Genomic DNA, 20,143 nt, shown 5'->3' with positions numbered 1-20,143 from the left:
CCCAAATGGACCCTAATTCAAGTAACAATGTAGGAGCATCTTTGATCTTTAGCTCATCAGTACCTGGACATCTATGGTGTTAACACAGACTTGGACCTTAACTAACCTCATCTCCCACCTGTCACCAACTAACTTGCAGGACTAAAACCTGGCTCACACTCACCTCAGTGAAATGTTCTAAAAAAAAAATTGCAAAGATTCAGACTTGGAGAGTTGTTGCCAGATTATTTTGCCAGAGGACCTTCTGAGTCTCATCTTCCATGTGAGCCTCCATGTTTAAAGAAAGTTATAGAAGGTCAAGCAGCCTAGAAAAGAATTTGGAATCCTTACTTGCAATTGATCTCCTAATCCCTCTTCTTTCTCTGCTCTCACAGGCTGCCTGGGGAGGAGGTCTCCTTATGTCCAGAAAACACCGTCACAAGCTCAATGGCATAGAAAGGTATGAGGCAGTTTCCTGGAATCCTATCATTCAGAGTATCAGACAAATACAATATGAACCTCTGATTCAGAGTGGCATCTCTTTTGATTACCTTGCAGAATCTGTTATTTTTCTACTTAGCTGGGAAATGCTCAAGTGCAGAGTTTGCAGTTTACCATGTTCATCCACTAATTCATTTCCCTTCTTTCTCTGCCTCATTGTTGCTGGCTCCTTTGAGATAGGAAAGTGTGTGTGTTTGTGTGTGTGTGTGTGTGTGTGAGAGAGAGAGAGAGAGAGAGAGAGAGAGAGAGAGAGAGAGAGAGCATCTCTCACTCATTTATCATAGTTTTCCAGGTCAAGACTATTGGGGAAAAAAAAACATCTTATGGATAGAGAAAAAAATCATAGCACTAGTCTGTCTTTTTGTTCCTTGTAGTAACTTTTCTGACTTAAAGCCATTTTTCCTGACCATCTCCTAGCTTTGTAAGGAAAGAATCACAATAAATAAGGATGGTCATTCAAAACACAAGGGAGACCACCAAGTAGAGCTAATCCAGATTCAATTAGATTTATCAAACAAATTTTATTTTAAATTTTGAATCTGGGAAAATCTGAAATGTACTTTGACTCAAGAAATTTCTTCTTTAGTGTGGTCATATATGTGTGTATATATATATATATATATATATATATATATATATATATATGCATATAATATATGCTGGATGTATATAGTATGTGTGTGCATATACTGTATATGTAGAGAATATGTACAGTGTATATAGACATAATACGTATGGAAGGAAGAAAATTCTTGGAGTCAAAATATTTTTTTCAGATTTTCTGATATTCAAAATTTTAAATTGGATTTTTTGCCAAATTACAGAAATTCAACCTGGACCTACTATATTCAAAGCATTGTACTAGGAACTGGGGCTAGAAAGTCAAAAATGAAGTCTTAGTCAAATGCAGAGCATAAGTATAGATCAAGGAAAATGGAAGTGGAATAGAACACTAACATAACAACATGAGGACTCTTGGAAGGCTTCATGGAAGGAGTGGCAACTAAATTGAGCCTTAAGAATTCTGAGAGATGGAGATGAAGAAAGATGGTGCACTAGGCATAAAGAATGGCTTGAACAAGGACACAGAGGTGGAAGTATGAGTCATATATATATATATATATATATATATATATATATATATGTATCAGGCATATATACACATATATTATAAATACATATATACTAAAGTATGAATTATGTAATACATATATGTTAGATAGAATGCCAGATCTGGAGTCAGGAAGAACTGAGTTCAAATCCAGACTCAGATATTTACTAGCTGTGTAAACTTGGACAAGTCACAATACTGTTTGTCTATATTTCCTATTTCCTTATCTAGAAAATGATCTGGAAGGTCAGCTAGGTGGTGCAATGAATAGAGCACTGGCCCTGGAGTCAGGAGTACCTGAGTTCAAATCTGCCTCAGACACATAATAATTGCCTAGCTGTGTGACCCTGGGCAAGTCACTTAACCCCACTGCCTTGCAAAAAAAAAAACCTAAGAAAAAAGGAAAAAAATGAAAGTGAGCTGGAGAAGAAAATAGCAAACTACTCCAGTACCTTTGCCAAGAAAACCCTAAATGGAATCATGAAGGGTTGTATACTGCTGAAATGACTGAAACCTAACTAAACAAAAAATTATATATATATATATATATATGTATATATATATATTAATATAATTATATATATAATTATATATATGGTCTTATATTTCCTAATATATAATCCTAATATTCCTAATAATATATATATATATATATATCTTTTATTTCCTAAAGAAAATCAAACCCTGACCATATCTCCTTATTTTCTATTTGAAGCATAAATATATTGTTTATTTAGAATCTTTAGGAAATTTAGAGATCTTATGACATTTTGTGAGACAGATATAATCAATCTATTTTGCAAATAATAAATAGACTCTTGCCCTTTGTAATGAACCTTAGCCTATCTCCTTTGCTCTGAAGCCCTTATGGCTTAATCAGGGTTCCAAACTTTGACCTGAGATGAAAATTCCATTACCTTCCATCTGAACATTTTGCAAATCTATTCCATAATGGATTTTCTTTCTTCTTTATAATTTTTAGAGGACGGAATTATTCAGGGTTTCTCAAATTATTCACATTTTATTCATATACCACAGTCACAAATATACCTGATAAATATTTTCCCCACTAATAGATCTCCTTGATGTAAAGTTAAGAATTCTGGGTCAGAGGCATAGTATGGGGAAGGTCAAACAAACATTTCAAGGAAACCATTGATTATTGGGGAAAGAGTTCACCAGGTTCACAAGGAAATTTTTAATAAGCTTATGCATCATTGAAGCAAAAGTACCAAGGTTTTAATCATTATTTATTTCACTTGGGAATTGTTGCAACATCTTAAGGTGCTCCTTAGTCACTTAATTGTCTTGGATCGAGTGATTAGAGTATTAGAAGAAGTTTTATAGTTCACTGGTCTCTAGGCATTTTTAGGAATATTTCCTCATATCTCCCAGGAAGGACAATTAGTTGGGATGTTACATAGAGCAATGGAATCAAGAAGACCTGAGTTCAAATGCAGCCTCAGACACAAACTGGGCAAGCCACTTAGCCTCTTTATTCCTTTGTTTTCTCATCAGTAAAAAGAAGATAGTAAAAGTAACTAACCCCCCACCCCGGGTTGTTGTGAGGATCAAATGAGGTGATATTCATAAAACACCATATAGATGCTAGCTATTATAGGGAAGTAGGCATGCAGTTAGATCTATCACCAAGTCATTTTCTGGATAGGTACAAGAAAGAAGCGTGTCTGAGTCACTATCCTAGTAATAAATGGCAGAGCATTTAGCTCACTGTACTGACACAGTGTTAACCAGTCAAATACTCATACATGTTTATTCAATCAAACTAGAGTTGTGTATGAAAAGTATATATCAGCTCATGAATGTACAGTGATGACTCCCCAAAGAACATAATTTATTATGCCCCCCTGTCTGCATCTCCTCTTACAAGTACCAATTTCTTCTTCCAGAGCCAACTCAGTGACCTGGAACCCTCACAAGATGATGGGTGTTCTGTTACAATGCTCGGCCATTCTTGTGAGAGAAAAGGTTTGTTTCTTTCAGTCAATGACTCTGAGGGCACCAGCCTCTGAAAGGGTACATAATTGTACAAGGTGACATTTGGGCTGAATCTTGAAAGAAACCAAGTATGGATTCCAAAACCAAGAGGGGAGGAGGGATGGAATCCAAGCAGAGCCGGTCCAAAGTCACAGAAATAGCGGATGAGACATGTGGCTAAACTTGAAAGAACATGCAAGGGAATCCTGTGTAAAAAGACCGGAGAGTTGAGAAGTGGCCAGGCTGTGAAGAGATATATGCCAGACGGTGTTTATATTAGCTCTTGCTGCTTGCTGACAGTTACAGGTTTTTTTGTTCAATATTCAAAGTGGTACTGATGACACTGTGAGAGATTACCTCCTCAGGGAGTGCTATCACCTCTTCTTTCTCACTTCTACCCTCTTGGACAAAGGAATTTTAAATAACCTTTACACCAAATACTCAGTCATCAGTGTCTACAGTGGAAGAGGAAGAGATAGAAACTGTCAAGCTTTGCATTGCATTTCTCCCAAGAGTAATGTTTCCCTTAATGGGACAAACAGCCTATAAAAGCTTAACAATACTACTGAGGTGATGAGAGGAAAAGCTGGGTCAACCTAAGTCCCCCCTCTTCATGCTTTAGAAGATTATGAATACGATATGCAAATATTTCTCTGTTTCTACCCCTAGGGCATACTCCAAGGATGCAACCAGATGTGTGCAGGCTACCTATTCCAGCAAGATAAACAGTATGACATTTCCTATGATACTGGAGACAAGGCCATACAGTGTGGTCGACACGTGGACATTTTCAAGTTTTGGTTGATGTGGAAAGCTAAGGTAAACAAGGAGGGAATTCAGGAAGTGGGAGAAAAATGCATTCACTTCCTATTTTCTGAGCACAACGTAGGTAACAGTAAGGCAGCATTGGGACCACTCATCTGTCTTTAATATTTATCACAGATAATTTTCAGTGGATAATTCATAAAACTGTGAACACCAGTTTGAAGGATGTAGTTTTTTTGACAGTGTTGAATCTCACATAGTCTTGTCAGTCAACCCCAAATCAACCCTTTCTGAGAACTCACCTATTTTCTTTGCTAACACCCATCCATGTAAATATTTGGTATTTCTACCTAACTCTTATTTTTTTTAATTTTTCTTTTTCCAAGGCAATGGGGCTAAGTGGCTTGCCCAAGGCCACACAGCTAGATAATTATTAAGTGTCTGAGGTTGGATTTGAACTCAGGTACTCCTGACTCCAGAGCCAGTGCTCTATCCACTGCGCCACCTAGCTGCCCCTATTTCTGCCTAACTCTTGAAGCTTGTACTTGTCTAGATTGACTAGTTTGTCAATATTTGGACCCAATGAAATGTCTGAGACTCTTACTAAGCCAGGGAATGCATTCTGCTTCCCTGGCTCTCTGCTACTGATCTGCTGATCAAGGGCAAGGTATGATGGTAATAAAAAAAACTGCTTGTTTTGGGGAGCTTGGGATGTTTGGTCAAGGTACACTTAATACTTTCAAGTCCAAGTGGAAAGAGATGTGGTATGTTCCAAAGTAAACAAAATTTCAGACTGAAAGTACTGGGTGGTAGAACCTTTTGGAAATAAAATTCGTGCTTTAAATAGCTACTCAAAGGTCATAAGGCCCCCCACCCCCACAACATTTCATTTTGAACTATGCATATCTTCATTCGAGGATTTTTTACTGGGGCTTCTCCTCCACTGTTTGATTGTTTCAAAAATAACATTTTTCAAATGAAGACAATCACACAGCACTTGGGTTCACATTCCAATATTTTTATTTTAAATAAGTAGACACAGATGGGAGCTTAGACTAACTGATTTCTGAGGTTCCTCCCAACTCTAAAATTCAATTGTCTTAAGACATAAATGGAAAAATGACCCATTCCTTATTAACATCTCTGTTTCTTTGAAAACAGGGCACAGTAGGATTTGAAAATCAGGTCAACAAGTGTCTGGATTTGGCAGAATATCTCTATGCCAAAATTAAAAACAGAGAAGAATTTGAAATGGTTTTTGATGGTGAGGTAAGTCATCACAGTCTATCCTAACTATAATAGTGTATGTTAAGAGATTTTTTTTTTTGAGTGTTTCCATTAGTGGCAATTGTGAGGCCATAGTTGTGCTAGATATTGTACTCTTTAACAATCTTTTATGTTTTCATCATTTGACCCACAAGAATACTACTGTCCAAGACATCTTGGATGTATTTTTTAAATGAAGCTGTTTTGTTTGACCCAGAATTCAAATTGGATATGGCATCATTAGACACACTAGCACATTCACAAACTGTTTCCTCTTTGGGATGAGTTCAGTGATTACTTAGTCTGGCCTATCTACCTTTGGGAAAGAGTGCATAGAAACCATCTAGGACAGCTAGGAGACTGACCTATTTCCTTATTCTTTAAGGGCTTTGAGAAAAAAACAGCTAACATCTTCCCTTATCATCTCTCCTAATCTCTACTATCAGGAATTCACCTCTAACTAAAATCCTTACTTCTGCAGCATGAATCTATTTTTCCCTCATCTTTTCCTTAGGCGACTATCTTCTAAAATTAATCCTTTATAAACCTTTTTGTGGTTTTAAATTTTATGACCATATTTTCCCCTAAAATATACTTTCATTTCTAAATATATCCTTTTCTGACACAAAAAGTAACATAAAAACTAAAAAGAATCACAGTTCAGCAAAACTGACATGAATGAGTTTGGCAGAGTACAATTTTCCACAATCATGGTCCCCAACCTCTACAAAGGAAGGAGGAAGGTATATCTTTTCTTTGGGGCAAACCATATTATAATTAATATAATTCTTAAAATAACCTCCAAATAATTTAAAGAAATGTGAACTCTGTCTCCCTCCAAAACAAATTCTCAGAGAGATAACTGCTTAATAGTCATTTAATCTATCTTCCAGAGATAAAGTGCATGACTCTCTGTCAAGATCCATGGACATGATAAGGATGAAGTTCAGCTGTCAAACACCATTCGTTATACTTGCTAATACTTGCTAATGTGAGTTTAAAGCAGCTTATCCTACACAGACCCAACAAAAAATTACTAGTAAAATCTGTGAGAGGAATTAGAGAAAAGAAATCATCTTCATATCTCATTTAGGTTGTAGGATACATAAAATGAACATGGACTAATTAGTAAGATTATATAGAATCATAGGAAGCCCCTCAAAAAGGTTACCTCCTCTCTCTCTCTCTACCTCCAGATTGCATTGAATTCAATGTCCTTTGCCCAAAGAACTGTCTGCCCTCTCCATAAAATATTTTAAGGCAATAACATAAATTCCCTTTGAAATATTTTCCACTATTGGTCCAATGGGTTTTTCTTCATCTAGCCTAGGTTTCCAGTAGAATCAGAGCTCTGGTTTCTCTTAATTGCTGTACTTCTAGAGACATTGACATCTTTGTCAAATCTTGGGAAAAGACTAGGTGCTGCTAACCTAAAGAAATGATGGGAAAATGTGTTCTCATGAGAAAGAATGTTGTCTTTAGGCAGGATCCTGGGAAATACCTACTCAGCTTGTAGTCCTTGTTCTTAAAATGTTCTAATCACAACCTGATCATTATGTCCTATTAACTAGGCCCTCATCAATCTCCAACTTTGTACATTTCTCTCCCAGTATTGTCCCCCCCCCCATTAATCTTTTATTCCAGGACATTCCTAATTTACCTATTTTCTTTTATCAACCCAATTATAAAGCTATATATTGGTGAAACATATTACATTGGGAAGGAAATGGATTAGCTGTGAGACTCCTTTTTTGTGTCCATGATCCAGTTCTTCCCTTTTGTTCATGAGTTATAAATCCAGAAAAAAAAGAAGAGTATCAAATTTATTCCTTATAGATCCTATTTGTCATTAGATTGATTTGGATATTACCAAAAATTCCACCATATGCATACATCAATATTTAGATATATACATAGTAAAAGATTGTATAATTCTCACTATAGCTCAGAATATTTATTGAGGATGTTGTATGTATCCTTTGACATAAGTTTTAAAATGAGGCTTTACTATATTTCTGTGAAGAGAGTAAAATAAAAGGTAGCTTTAATCTGATCATAAATCAACATCCTGCAAATTAAAATTTGAAATGTATTAGACTCAAATAGAATGAAATGGTATCAGTTTCTAGTAAATGAACTTTCACACCCTAAAAAACAGTTAGGAAATGAGTGTTTATCTGGAGGATATTAAAAAACCTTAACTATTTATAAAACCTCCAAGAACATCTAGATCTCTGAACATCCAAAAGAGATCACAAAACTTATACTCTTAAGCTCTTACATTTTAAAATGTTTTACTAATTATTTGCATTTTGACACACACACACACACATACACAACACACACACACACACACACACACACACACACACACACACAGAGTCATTTCCCAATAAACCACCTCTTCCGTAGAGCTCTTCTTGACAATGAAGAAATGAAGTCAAGCAAAACCAAGAAACATAATGCATTAAGCATTCCACACCTGTAGTCCACCTCACTTTCAAAGGGAGAAAAATATTCACATCATCAGTCCTCTGGAACTAAAATTAGTCATGGCATTTAATATGAATTTTGATAATGTGGCCTTAATTTAATTTAAATTTAATTTAATTTTTGTAATCTTTGTGCATTTTGTTTTCCTAGCTCTGTTTTCTATAATTGGCAGTTTATACAGGTCTTTTGCAGGTTTTTCTGAATTCCTTTTAGTCGTTGTTTTTTACAGTGTAATAACATCCAATTATATCCATAAACCATATTTCACTTAGTCATTCTCCAATCCATGGACACTTACTTTGTTTTAAGGGGTTTTTTGGAGTTTTTTTAAAATTACTACAAGAAGTAATCCTATGATGATTTTGGTATAAATATGACTTTTCTTTCTGTCACTCATGTTCCTGTACTACTGGAATTATTGCCCAGTAACAGGATTCCTGGGTCAAAGGGTATGAATTGTTTTTAAGGTTTTTTGTATAATTTTAAATTGATTTTTTTTTGTAATGATTAGACCATTTCACAGTTTCACAACAATCTATTAGTATGCCTGATTTACCAGAGTTTCTCCAAAATTGACTATGCAACAGGGATACATAGGTCACTAATCTTGCTTATAGATCTTCCCCTCAGCTACTGAAATCATTCTCATATTTTATTTCACCATCCTAAAAAGTAACCCAGAAGTATATTTGTATATTTTCTCATGAATTAGTAAGATTTCCATTTATTTCCTAATTAGCCAACTATTCTCAGAGCTCATCAGATTCATCAGAACCCAGATTCATCAAATATTATTTGTTTAGAAAACTGTTGAAACATTTTCCATAGTAATTACTTATAGTATAGCTCTCTATTAAATTCTGTAATCTCCTAAAATTAAATAAATATTAAGCTTACTAAATATTTATAATTAATAGTATAGTTTTATTAATAATGAAGTCAATACATATAAAACAAAGACCTAGGAAATTATTTACAGTATTCAGCTATGAGAAACACCACATTCAGAGTCATCTTAAACCTTCACTATGATGACAACCTCACCTCAGAAGACATATTCCATACCCTTTAGTATACTTAGAATAACAAATCTCTTCAAAAGGATCCTTTTCATCCCCTTTGTAAGATAATATTTACAATAGTTTCATAAAAAAGGTCTATCCATTTTCTTTTTTGCTGGGTTCTCTGTCTTTCTCCAGAGATGACAGAAAAATGACATTTTCTTTGCTTTTATCAAGTACTCATTATTAACCATGCTGGCTGCCTAAAGTTTTTTAAATTAATATTTCCTTATAAAATAATAGTTAAGACAGTTCTTTCAAGAAATGTTTCTCCTCACTTTCTTTCTGTTGGTATTCCACACAATTTCTCACAGATTCTCATGGATCAACTTAAACTCACACATTCTCCCTGACTCTATACAGTGAAATCCCCATTTAATTATAGTTAAAACTGTAACTCATCTTTTCTGATTTTAAAGAGACAGTAACAGGTTTTATAGCAAAGTGTAGTATAGGTTTTTTAAAGTTTTAAAGCATATCTGTCTTTGTCAATTTGATGGATGTGAATTAAAAAACTATATCTTGAAATTGCATATTATTTTATTGTTAGTTATTTGAAGCATTATTTAAAAATGTTAATGCTTCATATTTCTTATTTTGAAAATTATTCATATTTTGGTCACTTTTTATTGAGAAATAACTCTTAGTTATTTCATTTTACTATAACACAGTTCCTCAGTCCATCACACAGAGACTATTTACTTATTTGCACGCATTTTTATTACTTCCCAATTTTTTAGGGAAATTAAATTAGAAGGAAAAGGAAACACTTTAGGAGGCAATCATATTGACAGCAGGGAAAGTGACAGTTGACAGTATAGGAGAAAACAGAAAAACTATAATAAACAGAAAGATAAGCAGTCATGAGACCATGTAATGAAGTTTTATCTCAAAGTACTCTAGTGATCTCTAAGGACATTACCGTATTAAAACACAGCATGAAAATTCATGCTTATGAATAGGATTCTGAATCAGAGGCATACTAAAATCAACTTGAATTGTCAAGAGAGACAATTGTTAAATTTTCAATGTGAACATTTATACCTCAGAAATGGGTAAACTGTATACATCAGGGCTTGTTTTATTATTTTCTTGACTATCCAGACTTAAGAATGATAAAAAATGTAAATAATGATAAGTAAAGCTTAAAAGTGAGTCATATATGCTCTTTTTATGAAGAGCCAGTTGTCAAACATTTACTATCATGCTCCTATTCTGAGGAATCAAGAAAAGTTCAATTCTATTAACTGTAAACAAAGTGAAATCTGCAAATATTTATTGGTCATCTACTATGTATAGGGAACTAAAGAGCAGGGAAGGCTATCAAACTTTTTAAAAGATTTTCAAGAAACTTGCATGCATACAAGTATTATGTGCATGATAATATTACATATTTTAAATTTAATTGCTCGAAGGGATAGTTTTAGTTAACTGGAAAAATCTCAGATCTGGAATATCTCATTTTCTGATGATGCATAATGATGTCTTGTTACTCTCCTTAATACAGTTGCAACATTTACTCAAATATGACATGCTATTGGAAATCTGAAAACTTTGCCTTGTTGGTTGATTCTCCCATTTTATGTATGACTTTTAAGTATCAACTTTGGGATGAAGGAAAGGTTTTCATATTCTTTACTGTTTCTTTATTGTTTTTGTCTTCACAGCCGGAGCACACAAATGTTTGCTTCTGGTACATTCCTCAAAGCCTCAGGGGTATTCCAGACAGTGATGAGAGACGAGAAAAACTTCATAGGGTATGGTGTACATATGAGCTATCATCTACCCTTCTGCATTCTCTCTGGCCACTTAGAGTTAGCTTGTCCTTATATGATTGTTCTGTTCATCTTGATCAAAGATTTTTGAATAACTCAGCGTTTTCTTCTTTGAGTTACCTTTATCACAAAGGAACTAAACCTTTGTTTTAAAGTCAACTTGACTGTGTCTTCAGTAAGATCTCAGTCTCAGTATTAATTGGGGTTCTACTTGGAACATAACCAAGATTCACTGTGCAAAGCGGTATGTTGAACATTCCCAGATAATGGCAGAATCACAGGCCAAGTATAATAAAGGTCAGGGCTCTTCACAATTATTTGATAACCACCTTGAAAGCTGTCTTGTCATTTGGTTTCTGTATATATCTACTAGGAACAAAAACAAAGTAGAGAATGAGCTAGGTGGTGCAGTGGATAAAGCACTGGCTCTGGAATCAGGAAGACTCATCCTCTTAAGTTCAAATCTGGTCTCAGTCACTAGTTGTATAATTTAACCCTGTTTGCCTGCCTCAGTTTCCACATCTCTAAAATGGACTTGAGAAAGAAATGGCAAACCACTCTACTATATTTGCCAAGAAAACCCCATGAAGAGTTGAACATGACTGAAAATGGATTACATAAGAGAATGAGATGAAAGTTTTGATGGAAACTTGGCTCAGCAGTGGAACTTTACGTTACTTATCAAAAAAGACTTGCATATCTAATTGAGAATATTGTTTGAACAGGTAAGAACAACTGCAGAGCAAAGAATCCAGCCCTTTATTCAGATAAATTCTATAGTAGAGTAGAAATCAAATTCTGCTTTTAGTTAGATGAATTTTCCTCAAGATGATATTTTTCTGGTCACTTTCTGTCTTCTAAATTGTTTTGGCTATCATAAAAAGAGTAGAGTTTCTCAAGTTTTGAAAAATAGAGCATTTGAAGGGCTGTAACCAGTAGTGAAGCAGCTAATTAAAATTTAATAGGGACTGTGTAACTCTAAAACCCAGAACTCAGATGAACTTCAGGCTTTTGACTTTTACATCAAACAAAATGTACTGAAGAGCGAGGTGGCTCAGTAGATAGAGCACTGACCCTGGAGTCAGGAGTACTTGAGTTCAAATCCAACCTGAGACACTTAAAAATTGACTAGCTGTGTGATCTTGGGCAAGTCACTTAATCTCATTGCCTTAAATAAAAAAAATTTAATGTATTGAGCCCTATACCTGCCTCTCTCTTCCTCTTCTTTTCCCTTTTTTCTTTGTCTTCACACACACACACACACACACACACACACACACACACACACACACACACAAATATTTGTCTGACCCTTCTTTTCCACAGCTATATCTTTCTCTTACTTTCTTATATTCTATGTCCATATCTATATTTATCTATGTCTGCTTCTTTCTCTTCCTCCATCTCCTTTTCTCACTCTTATTTTCTACTATTTTTTCTTAGTGTCTATTTCCCTATCTTCTCTGTTCATCTTATTTTCTCTCCATCCCTATATATTGCTTTCTTTTCCTCTCATATTTCTTCTATTTTCACTTTTCCTGCATTTAATAGACCACAACCTAAAACTAACGGTTTTTAGTATTTGTTGTGCTGTGAGCAAAGTTTTATGTTCCCTGTTTTTAATTTAAATGGTAGATGAGTTGAAGTATTTTTATTCTTTGAGAAAACATTTACCCCAAATTAAATTGCTTTTCTATGTAGCTATGAATTGATTTATTTGCAGGTAAATGACCCTTGATAATATTAAAATTATATATTCTCACTCCCTTTCTACATGGTGTCATAATCAGTATTCATTTCAGTGATGTACTCCATTAAACCAACCATTGGCATTGAAAAACAAAACAAAACAAAATCAGATGTTAAGTCTAACTGGATTTTTTTGCTTCTGAACTCACTATTTGGCATTAGATAATCAGAGCTTAGAACTCAAGGGCCTTGGAGAGCAATAAAGTCAGAGGCTGTTAAACTTAAAATCCCACAAAGTGGTCCTTTGAAGACTGACTTTTATACCAAGAATATCCATGGGTCATAAGAACCTTGATATACATTAAGGGTAGAGAAAGTCAGTTTCTAAGCATGGATTGCTATAGTATTTAAACAAAGCCAATCAAAACTTAGTCCTCAATGTCACTGTTGGGATGAAGCAAACTCCAATGGGACCATTGGCCTATGACCAGGAAAAGAATAAAATGCAGAAGAATATGACATAAGATGAAAAAAAGAAACAGAGTAAGAGAGTAAAAGAAGGGGGTGAGTAGAAGGAAAAAAGAAGAATGCGATCTCTCTGATATAAAGTAGTTGATGGTAGTCATGATAATGAACTTCAGGAACAGCTTATTCTTTCCAAATTTGCCAACCAGAAATATAATTCATAAGTATGCTTAGACAATGTAGATTGTCCATAAGTTCCAGGAAGGGAAATAGATATAATAAAAAAGATCAATTTGTGAGATTGAAATAGGATATATCATTCTCTTTTTTACAAAAAGTCATCTCTCCTAAAATAAAATTAACTAGATAACACAGTGGATATAATATCAAGCCTGAAGTCAGTATTGGATTCAAATCCAGGCTCAGATACTTACTAGCCATGTGACCCAGGGCAAGTCATTTATCCCTGTTTACTTCAGTTTTCTGATTCCAAACCCATTGTTTTATCCATTGTGCCACCTAGCTGCCCTGATAGTCACCTGAGTCTATTCTAGATCCAGTTCTATGATGCTATGTAGCTGAGTAATTCAATGAATAGAACCTGGGCCAAAAGTGGCTGGAATTTGTGAATGCCAAATCTTGTATTGAGCAATATATAGGACTGGGATCATTTTTCTTGAGGCTTCTAAAAGTTGGGACAATTTATGCAAAAACAAATGGCAGTTCAACTTAGACATAGACTTCTGTCATCACTGTTGACAGGGTAAATAAAATCTTTGTTCACAAGCTTTTTAGATGCTGCAGTTAGAATTCCATATTCTCATTCTAAAAGGAAGAAATAAGAAATATGCTGTTTCTTCAGAAACTACATTGTTCTCCATCCCACCTTTCCATCTGCCTCTCTCTCTCTCTCTCTCTCTCTCTCTATTGTCTCCACCATATAACCTTCCCCTAATTGCTTTAACAAACTCCAAGACAATGATGGCAAAGACTTAGTACCATACATAGAACAGGATAACTGGGGTTCTGTCCAGGGCAGAAATAGAAAACACTGTACTTGCCAAGCTTTAGCAGAGTGGAAATATTAGAACTCAGCAAGAATAATTGAAGTGAAAGTTATTGAATAGATTCCCTCCACCCTGCATTGTGTCATCCTGCCCCAATCTCCTCAGCAGTAACTTCATTCTAGTGTCTGAGTTCCCTGTCTGCACTCCAATTGGACAGTGTCAACTTCATCCAATATTCGGTATCTTTTATAATGGGTTGTAAAAATCTAGCATCTCTTGAAGACTTCCCAGTTGTTGCTCTATTTCATTCTTCAAAAGCATATGACATAAGAATCCACTCCCTTGTGTTTATCCTATCCCTGTCCTCACTTTGGAGTTAGGAAATAGTAATAAGTCAATCAATAAAATAATAATGACAAAGATAATATTTATGTAGCACTTTAGGGTTTTCAAAGCACTTGAGCTTCATCACAACATTATGAGGTACGTCCATTATTATCTTTATTTTTCAGGTAAGAACACTGAGACATAGAAAGGATGTGATTTTTCTAAGCCTAGGAAGAGTCTAAGGCAGGATTTGAACCTAGGTCTTCCTGACTCCAAATCCAGTGTTCTATTTACCACCCAATACTGTCAACCAATAAGAGTGGTGAGATCAGAAGATTAGTAATATTACTTTTATCAAGTTCCAAATGGCTACAATTGCACATGGCTAGTTAGAGCAAATTTGGGGTACTGTTTTAGAGCTTTATTTAAAATAACTGCTATTTATTCTGGTGCATGAGGTTGGATAGATACTCTTTTTCAGCAGACACTGTTGGAATGGACTCTGATGATGTATGAAGTTCCCTTTTAAACAGAACATCCCATGTTAGAAAATAGAGGTATTTATAGAGTATAGGTCAGGTACACTAGAATATATCATAGTCAAGACTTAACTTTAATTGATTCAGGAAACTATTAATGTGGAAATTGCCTCTACCAATGATGACTAACTATTCATTTTTAACTTATAAGTTGATTGATACATTGAAAAGTTAAGGGATTTATCTATAATCACAACTTTTCCTGTCTGTCGGAGCCTGAACTTAATACAAGTCTTTCTAATTTATTTATTTATGGCACCCTGCCAGAGAATATTAGCCACTATAAAAAAGGAATTTTCAATACTTCCCTTTTTTATTCTTTTTAAAAAAATTATCAAAGGTATTTTTAGCCAGGTTGCTCTTTCCCCAATATACCCCAAATGCATTGAATTATTTATTATTATTATTATTTATTGTTATTAATAACATAGCTGTTAGTATTTATATAAATGCCATATATAGGTGTATGTATATATATATTATATATATATACATATATATATATATGTATATATATATATCATACACATGAAGTCATTTGAAAAGCATCCTTAAAGGAAGTCAGAGGAAGTCACAGACAAGCAGGACAGCTTAGAAACTAACAAGCTGAATTTTTTATATGACTGCTAAAAACAAAAGTTATAAAGATTTTCAGTTTCATATATAATTCTCATTTTTCTGTTCATTGAATATGGAAATATTTGTATTTGTTGTAGAAATTAGGACCTCAGATGCCAATTTAAAAGTTTCACTCCCTCATTAGTCTGTGAAGAAAAACAAAAAAAAAACTCAAAATTTCAAAACAAACAAAAAAGATGTTGAAATTGGCTTTATGGATTATTTTGTGTTCTCTATCACAAGGTGGCCCCGAAGATTAAAGCTCTGATGATGGAGTCTGGTACAACTATGATTGGATATCAGCCCCAGGGAGACAAAGCCAACTTCTTCCGGATGGTCATCTCAAACCCAGCAGCCACCAAGTCGGACATCGACTTCCTCATTGAGGAAATAGAAAGATTGGGGCAGGATCTGTAATAAGGATTGGCAAGCCCTTTGTTGCTTTCATGAGCTGTTTTCCAGAATTGGCTGCTTCACAACCAGTTCTACAGAACACACTTCGTGGAAGTTTTCTTTCTAAATATTCCTTTCTCCTATGGCACTCTAGAAAAAATTCCTGTAAGTTGCTGAAAACATTTAGGCCATTTTACTGAGGAAGAAAAAAAATTATTGTGACGTGTACTGATAAACCTTATTTAAGCCTGTTTCTTGTAGTCAGCTGGAAAATAATAGGTCTTAAAAGAAGTTGCAGAAGAAAAACTCTTTATAGTATATATGTACAGTTATATATAACTATATATATGTATAGTGAGTAGGACCCTAGTAATAAGCAGCATGTTTTCCACTTTCAGACAGTCAATTCTTCCTTCAACAGTTACCGAAGAGGGGGGTATTGTGCCACAAATCAGCTTGCCAAATTAAAACAGGAAAAACTTTTATAAAACTGTAGTTTTGTAGATACAAAGGAAGTTACTATATAGCAGGACTGTTAATGTCTCCTGCCCAACATAATGAATTCGAAAAAGCCAGAGCTATAACTAAGGCAAGAGAAGACCTTGTCCCAGCACTTGTATTCCTTCATCAAGTAGAAACAACTAAGTTTAGCACCTACTTAGGAAGAATAATTAGTCAAAATAGGAAACTGTCAAATGACAGTAGCTCCCTCCCCGAGTTGGCCTGAATCCCAGGTGAGCTTCTATTCAAGTCACATTATGCTCCATTACCAGGTGATGATCTCACGACCAGCAGCTTCTAGGTATCCTGGGGATGTCCCCAGGGGGTGTCCCCTCCCACGAATCTTATGTCTGGAGATCTAAGTTCTTTCTGGGGGTGGGATTTCTCCCTCTGACCCCACTCACCCCAGCTGAATTTGTCTTACTGCTTGCCCCAGACAGGGGCATCTAGTGGTGCTTGCCCCAAGCTCTAGAATCACTAGTTATAGCTCTGGGTAAATCACCATATGCTGCCCAAATAGTCATACCCTCTCTTTTAGTGTCATAGTAGGGGACAGTAGTAGCACAGTCCTTGTTAACAGGTATATTCTTGCTGTATTTTTAGAGATTACTTTGTGTAGATTGTGTATATTATTGTTAAATGACTTGATGGAGGGAAGAAACATGTAATGATTTCAATAACTGTCCAATTGTAGGTATATGAAATATTTGCTTTATTTATATTGCAGAGATTTACCATGTGAAGAGGTGTCTTGTATTTTCTTCCATTTGTAATGTATCTTATTTATATTTTACTGAAGTAAGTTTGAAATAATGTTTATGGTATTTTAGTGTATTTGTGAGCCAAAGAGAAAAGAGTAAAATTTAGTGAAACTTGCATTTCTATTAGAGTGCCCTTAAAAATAATCACTTAAGAATCATTTTCCTGTCTATCAAAGGAATTCTGATAGTCTATAGAGTTGAGAATATTGAAATCCTTTTTCTTCCATAGAATCTGCACCTTTGTTACTTTTACTGTTTGGCTGTGTGTCCAGTTTTCTGAATGCTTTTCTAGTTACCCCTGGCTATCAACCAGGCCCTTGTACCTTTGTAGTAAGTAGATCAGGACCAAGCTCTGTGACTAGCTTAGCTAAATTCTATGGCAACATTTCTGAAGAACCTTATGGATTCTAGGGGAGCAGTGACTAGGCTCACCACTGTTTTGCAGAAAGAACATTTTAGAGTATACATGAGGAAAAAATGAATAAATAAATAAAAGTTCTCATTGGAGAACTTGGACAGAGTGGTTGCCAGTTTGTCTTTTTAATTGAGAGAGATGTTTCCAATTGTAGTCACCTGCAGCTCATTCAGTTCCCACTAACTGACCGACTGTGTGACTAATTGTCTGCATTATGCCCTCAAGATCAAGTTAAATCTCCATTCAATGTCAAACCAAAGTCCCCGAACCACCTAAGAGCTGCAAAATTTTATTGTGTCCAGTCTCTAAAATTTGTTGATTTCAATATCTTAGAAAAGGTTTTGGCCTCTTATCTCATTTTGCAATTTGAATGCAAGGGAGATGCATTCAAAAGGGGATGAAAAGAAAAGAAAACTTGCCTCTAGAACAATTTTATAGGTTAATGCTATAGTTAAATCTCTGGAAATTAAACTCTCTCTGGAGTCTATCTGAAGATTCATAGACTCCCACAATGACTTTCTAATGCCTCTATTTTGTTTTTCCCAGGACATCACCCCTGCACTACTATCTCCTCACATCCTCATCTTGACTTTTTGGTGAACCAGTTCAATTCTCTGTTTTCTCCTCTTGAGTCTGTTGCCCCTTTATCCTATTTAAGTCTTACCTCATCAAAACCCAGACTGAGATTATTCTCAGACTCTGCTGCCTTCATTCCTATTCACATGCTGCTGAATGATACTGGAGAAAAACACAAAACTATGCTGACATTTGTGCTACAAAATCTCAACTGGGTCTTCAATGTGGCAAGGTAATACTTTTATACCAGTATCAATCCACTATCCTCCTCAATTCGGTGGCTTTTCTAAACCTTTTTAACCCACCTCAAATCTTCTAGGGTTCCTCCTCTCCCAACCCTGTCAACTGAGGAACTTGTCTCATATTGCCCCCCCCAAATTTGAGGTTATTCCCCAAGATCTCCTTTATCTCCTCTGCTCATCTCACATCACCCAGATGTCTTCCATAACTATTTCCTTCTTCACTTCTGTCTCACACAGAGACCACTCTGTTCCTTACTAAACAAACCCCTTTATATGTGCCAATGATCTCATTCTATTCCATCTTCTCCAACAGATTACTAGCATCTTATTATTCCCACTTTCTCACTAATTTCAATCTCTCCCAGTCTCCTGGATGCTTCTCAAATGCATGCTCATATTCCCCCATCCTCAAAAATCTCTCCCTTGATCTGCCCATTCCTGTAATAATCATCATCACATATCTTTCCCTCCTTTCAAAACTAACCTGCTATAACTAGGCCTCCTTAAGAAGGTCATTTATCATCAGTACTTCAAAGTGCTTCCACTCTCTTAACCCTCTGCAGTCTGACTTCCACCCTCATCATACATCTGAAAATGTCCTCTCAAATTTACCAATGACCTTTAATTGCCAAATCTAATGGCCTTTTTTGTTTTTGCAAGGCAGTGGGATTAAGTGACTTGCCCAAGGTCACACAACTAGGTAATTATTAAGTGTCTGAGGCCAAATTTGAACTCAGGTCCTCCTGACTCCAGGGCTGATATTCTATCCACTGCTTCACCTAGCTGCCCCTTCTAATGGCCTTTTCTTAATTTATATCCTTTTTGATGTCTCTGCAGCTTTTGACAGTAACCACCCTCATCTCCTTGACATTTTCTCTCTCTAGGTTGTAATGTCACCACTCTGCACCTTCTCCTGCCTTCCATTCTTTCTCCTTTTCTTGTTCTTCATCCAAGCTTGACCACTAACCTTGGGCATTGTCCAAGACTGTCTTGGGCTCTTTTCTCCAATATGCCGCATCACTTTCACTGTGATTTCATAAGTTCACATGAATCATCTCTATGCTATTGAGCCTAAAATATACTTACCCATCCCTAACCTCTCTCTTGACCTCTTGTCTCACATCTCCAACTACCTACTAGACATCTTGGAATAGATTTCTGATAAACATTTCAACATGCACAAAACTGAACTCATTATCTTTTCCCCAAATTTCTCCTCTTCCCTCTTTCACAACTTTCCCATTACTGGTGAGGACAACAGTATCCTCTCAACAACCCAGAAACACAACCCAGGTTTCATCCTCAACTTCTCATTCTACCTCATCACCATATCCCACCTGTCCCACCATATCACTTCTGCTTTTTTTAATATCTTCTGAATACACCCCCTTCTTTCTTCTAACATGTCCTTCACTATGGCCCTCATCACCTCATACCTGACCAATGGCAATAGTCTCCTGTTTGATCTCCCTGCCTCTATCACTCAGCTTTCAAGTGATCTTCCTAAAATCCATACGATCCAATAACTCTTATCTCTCTTACTATTCCTTATATATGACATTCCATATACTAACTGCATTTTTGCTGGCTTTTCCCAAAGTTTAGACTTTTCTCTTCATCATCTCCATCTTCTGATTTCCCTGACTTTCTTTAAGTCCCAG

At 35.5% G+C, this 20,143-nt stretch overlaps 1 protein-coding gene across 1 annotated transcript in view; it reads left to right on the top strand.

The window, feature by feature from the left end:
• GAD1 (glutamate decarboxylase 1) overlaps positions 1-17,714 on the top strand; it is a 52,585-nt gene extending 34,871 nt beyond the window's left edge. Inside the window, exons 11-16 of the mRNA XM_074236473.1 lie at positions 375-439; positions 3,502-3,580; positions 4,259-4,408; positions 5,516-5,623; positions 10,842-10,931; positions 15,838-17,714. Coding sequence (XP_074092574.1) covers positions 375-439; positions 3,502-3,580; positions 4,259-4,408; positions 5,516-5,623; positions 10,842-10,931; positions 15,838-16,011 — 666 coding nt within the window. The 3' untranslated portion in view covers positions 16,012-17,714. The remainder of the gene's footprint in view (positions 1-374; positions 440-3,501; positions 3,581-4,258; positions 4,409-5,515; positions 5,624-10,841; positions 10,932-15,837) is intronic.
• The last annotated feature ends 2,429 nt before the right edge of the window (positions 17,715-20,143 follow it).

Source organism: Macrotis lagotis, chromosome 1, assembly GCF_037893015.1.
Source record: "Macrotis lagotis isolate mMagLag1 chromosome 1, bilby.v1.9.chrom.fasta, whole genome shotgun sequence".
NCBI classification, from domain to species: Eukaryota; Metazoa; Chordata; class Mammalia; order Peramelemorphia; family Peramelidae; genus Macrotis; species Macrotis lagotis.
The sequence above is the reverse complement of the archived record's forward strand: the minus strand, read 5'-3'. Positions and strand labels throughout refer to the sequence as shown.